The sequence below is a fragment of the Kickxella alabastrina genome, assembly GCF_025024165.1.
Source record: "Kickxella alabastrina strain RSA 675 chromosome Unknown BX661scaffold_37, whole genome shotgun sequence".
NCBI lineage: Eukaryota > Fungi > Kickxellomycota > Kickxellomycetes > Kickxellales > Kickxellaceae > Kickxella > Kickxella alabastrina.
Window position 1 is genome coordinate 62,933 of NW_026251508.1, and position 4,769 is coordinate 67,701.

At 37.8% G+C, this 4,769-nt stretch overlaps 1 protein-coding gene across 1 annotated transcript; it reads right to left on the bottom strand.

Annotated features, from left to right (window-relative positions):
* Positions 1 to 1,891: 1,891 nt before the first annotated feature.
* BX661DRAFT_189219 (uncharacterized protein) lies at positions 1,892 to 2,917 on the bottom strand. The gene has a single exon (XM_051537540.1). The coding sequence runs from the start codon at positions 2,561 to 2,563 to the stop codon at positions 2,297 to 2,299; it is 267 nt and encodes an 88-aa protein (XP_051388716.1). The 5' UTR covers positions 2,564 to 2,917; the 3' UTR covers positions 1,892 to 2,296.
* Positions 2,918 to 4,769: the final 1,852 nt, after the last annotated feature.

Genomic DNA, 4,769 nt, shown 5'->3' on the forward strand with positions numbered 1-4,769 from the left:
GTACATATTGTTTGCCCCTCCTCCGTTTTGTTTTCCATTCTCCCTCATACCTACATGTATAGCCGTCACTCAACACAATACAAAAGTGCGAGCGTTTTTATGAATGCAAAAACAAATTGCAAAAGCACGCAATTTTATATAAAATTATAAGGGCAGCAGGTACAACACAATAAACCGGCCATATGGCGGATATGGAAATATTGGCCGTAAAATAATTTGAGATTGTGTTTACAAATCACCAAGTTAGACAAATGCGATGCTCATAATTAAGGGTAGTAACTGGTCGTGATTCTAATTAATTTATTTTGTGGGCGCTAAAAACCCCTACGATCAGTGACAATCATTGGGAGAAAGTGAGGGGAGGGCAATTGTGAGATATTTTGTGAGCGGCTGCCCAAGTTTCACATTGATTTTGCGTGATACATGCATTCCTGTGCACAAAGCTCGGTGCTTGTATTCGGAGAATATGTATTATGTTTGGTAAATCCCCATTGGCTGTATTAATCCATCCTGCCACCCTGCCATATCGCTTGTACTTGGAAGAAAAACTTGAAGAGATTGTGACACATCCAAAGTAATTTTAGTGCTCTCAGAAACAAACAAAAAACGCACTCTCGCTAATAATTATTCTACTGTTATTTTTCCACACTATTCCCCAATGTTGCAAGGACCCTATGGACAAAAAAAGCTGCAAGCACAAGTAAAAAATGGTGCGTAATTAATAAATATTGCATTGTTCAAACACAATATTTTATTTTAGCCAACAAAGCTCCCACATATGGCGTTATCTTTTCCACATCAATTGCTAACCAGCCCAAAAATAACAATAGAATTGCACAATATAAGACTTCAGTTTTTTTTACTGCGTGCCAAACAATGCTAAACGTGAACTGTTTTCGCAATTCCTCGCCCTTGCTATTGGATATCCTCTTTACTACCAGCCACCTCACAAGATAAATAGTGCGCTATGGTACAGAGAAATACAGTTTCAGCCAATGACACATGGTATACAGTCGTAGTGGCGCAATGCAAAAAAACGAAAAAGCAAAAAAATGCAATCAGCCAGGCAACCAGCCTCCCTTTTCCCCAGAAATTACAAACCACGGGAAGAAAACACAAAAAAAAATTGCTTGGCAGCACAATCGAAAAAACCGAAATAAGGATTTAATTGGCTTTTACAATGCCGCTCGTTATCTGCATGCCATCTGTCCGTTATCGGATTCACATCAAAATCAGAAAAAAACACTAGGAGGGGAAATTAAGAGCTTGAACTGCACAGTGCTCAAGTATCCAATTGTGTCAAAGGCCCACTCTTCCCACACAATATTTCTGGCTTGGTTGTTTGATTGTGTATATGAATCTACACACAGAGGCACAAATATCACGAGAAAGCACGCAATTACCAAAATATTTGCGTTAAATATTTCATTTTTCTCACGTTTTTTCATATCCTAATTGTGTGGCCAACAGTATCTTTTTTGTAAGCTTTTAGTGGATGGCATCTGTTTATTTAATTTTGCTGAAAATAAAGCTTTAGCAGAATTTATGGACGATGACACAACGGTACTTCAAAATGAGCACCATTTTTGAGCTGTAAATGTATTTTCACATTAATTTGTCGCCTCGATTCTCGCGCAAATGAAATCAAATACTCCATTGGGTCTTTTTTCACCCGACCTTTTCCGCAAACACCAAAAACATTCTAACAAGAAAGCACGCAATCAGCAAATGGCCGATACTTGCTCAACATGAGAGGGGGTTTTTGTCTCCGCAAAAGCGGTTTATGCTTGCGGATTGGTGCGGGTTGGATCGATGTCCACGCATGCACCTTGTTTATTTTACATCCCGGTTGCCCTAAAGACAAAGAGAAAAAGACAAGCAAAAATTAAGTGGAGGAACGCACACGCATGCATTCATTAACAATGCCATTTCCACCCCACTATTTGCCTTGTGCATTTTCCCTTTTGTGACACGCGGCAAAAGCAATTGAAACCTGCTTCCACTTACTTGCGCATAGGTACTATATTTGCACTTGCATCTCTGCTCGTAATTCCCAAACGCACTTTGGAGCTGCTATTTTTTATTTCTTATAATAATTGGCGTTTTTTTACACGGTGGAAGAAAGGTCATTGCCTTATCGCTGCTAATCGATGGGGTGGTTAGGGAGGAGCGACATGGCATAAAGATTGACACGAGCGCATCCGCGTTCCACTTTCCTGCGTGGCTCCTCAAATGCAGGCACTGCATTGAACATCAGGAATAACATTAGGCAATACAAATAAAAAATTCAGCAAGCTCATGTCTCGGACTTTTTTTTATGCCACAGCACAAAATAAAATAATGGGGGAGAATAAAATAATTTTGGTGCCAACGCCGTGCCATAAACGGGAAGGTAAATTGAGGGGAGGGGGATTGTAGACATGCACAAGCAATGCCCACCTTTTGCAGCAAAAACATTCCGCGGACAAAGCGCATGAAGCGTAGCAAAAATAATGAAATCCGCCTTAAACGTACAGTAAAGCGCCATGCCCCCTTTTTTCTCACCAATATTCACGGATATCATTTATTTGTGTAATAAAATCGGCAAAGACTTTTATTTGTTTGGCCGGATCTCTGAAGGATATGCTATGTATTAGGTATTCTAAATTGTACACATTGAATTAGCACTTGATATGCTACTTGAATTTTGAAATATAGCTTGCACCCACCCACGTGTTTGGCATACATTCATCTAATACATGTGCATATATGGTGGCATTCTAAAGAGAGCGTATTTATACAATCAGTTACACGTGGAATGTCAATATAATTATTGGATATTTTTAAAAACCAAAACCGCTAATGTCTGCTCTAACAGATTATATTTTTTGGCGTAGTTGCCATTAATTTGACAGCTTTTCTTAAACATACAATTTGGTTATTTAGTAATCCAAGTCAATCAAGTAGACCTATATTTATTGGTTATTTATTTGGGGGGGGGGGTTTTCCGGCCATTTAATAGCACCGGCTGATACTGTAAATGTGTGGGACAAAATTTATAAAATAATTGTCAAATTATGTTGGTGTGACACCCCCACCCACATTCCTGCAAGATAAAAAACAGCCAATATGGATGCAAAGAATAACTTGATGCCTACCTTTCATCTTTCGTAGTTTCCAGATAAGCACACACGTATGAATACTATTATATTCTACATAATCGGCAGTGCTAAGCAAGTTGTTGTGCGTAGCAAATCAAAATGTTTAGTGTTTTGTTTTTCATTATAGATATTTTTCCCAAGCAAAAAAACAAAAATAATTGGATAAATGAAAAAGGCGGCGCTTCAACTACCGGTTTTTTGTTCCCACCCCCTGCTTTACATCTGCATTGGGATTACTGGTACGCCCCAAATAGATGTTTCTTTTCTGCTGCCTGACATTTTTCAATCCAATTCATTCTAATCCAATAGAATAACTATTGTATTTGGTTTTATTTGGCACATGTCAGATGTTTATAAGATACTGCAATATCACATTTTACAAAAAATGAAATAGCACTGAAAACAATTTTTTTAGTATCTGGAAACGCTTGTTGCCAAATATAAAATGATTTACTTTGTAAAACAATTATTTTTTCCCACCGACCATATTTTTTAGAGCACACTATTTCTTTATTATTTTTATTGCATTTTCAAAAAAGAAAACAAACAAACAATTCAATTCAATTCTTTTGCCGGATGAACGCATCCAATAAACAACTACTCAAAAACAAAGACATGTTGCACTATGTGCAATTCTTTGCATGTATATGCATGTGCGGTGTTTTGCGCGCGTGTCTTTATATTCTTTATTTGCAAAAATATAAATATAAATGCAAGTATACAAATAAAGACAATGCTTTTAAAAATTTACGCATTGGGCGGGTGTATCTGTAAATAACAAAAAAAAACGAGGAAGGGTATGCTTTGCACAGCAGATTTGAAGCCACCATCTATTGCCGCACTACGTCACTTTGTCATATAATGATTATATCGGGTATTTCCAATTATGAATTATGAATCATAATAGTGCAATTGGATATGAGGATCTCCGCAGATTTCCAGCACTCAAATTCTCAGACATTGCATAAATTGCCTTTAAATGGATCTAAAGACACCTTTTGAGTGGTCTATACTGTTAATTGCAAAACCACCTTGAAGATCTTTCAATTCATTATGACCATTGAGTATTGCAGCAGCTTATTTCTGGAAAATACATCAGTGTAGAAATTAATGTGTTGCCTTTTTCTACCACACATGTTGCATACATACTGGTGCATATGCTCCCATGTGGTCCCTAGGACATGGCAGCTGCGCATCTGCATTGCTTCGTTGCAGTGTATTTACTTGTTTTTATCTACATCGTCCACATGTCATCCAGGTGCAAACTGTTGTGCTCTATAAAAATGTGGGTCTAAATCGATATATTCAAGTCTTAAAAATTACTTACTTAACTGAAAAAGGGGGGCAGCGCTGTGTGGGCAGCGCTGTAAACATCATGGTGTTCCTTGATGTCAGCCAGCAATAACAGAAATGTGTATAGTGGCCATGAGGGCAATCTTGATTCTTGAAAAGGGAAGATAGTGGCTTGAAATGTGTGTTGGACACCACACAAACATTGCTTGTTGCCTAGCATTGCATGGGCGTGACCAACAATATATTTGATCATTGTTGTATTCGACTAAAAAACGTGCTAGCTATTTTCAATTAAAATTAAGTAATTAAGCATGCAAATATTGCCAGCCACTGCGT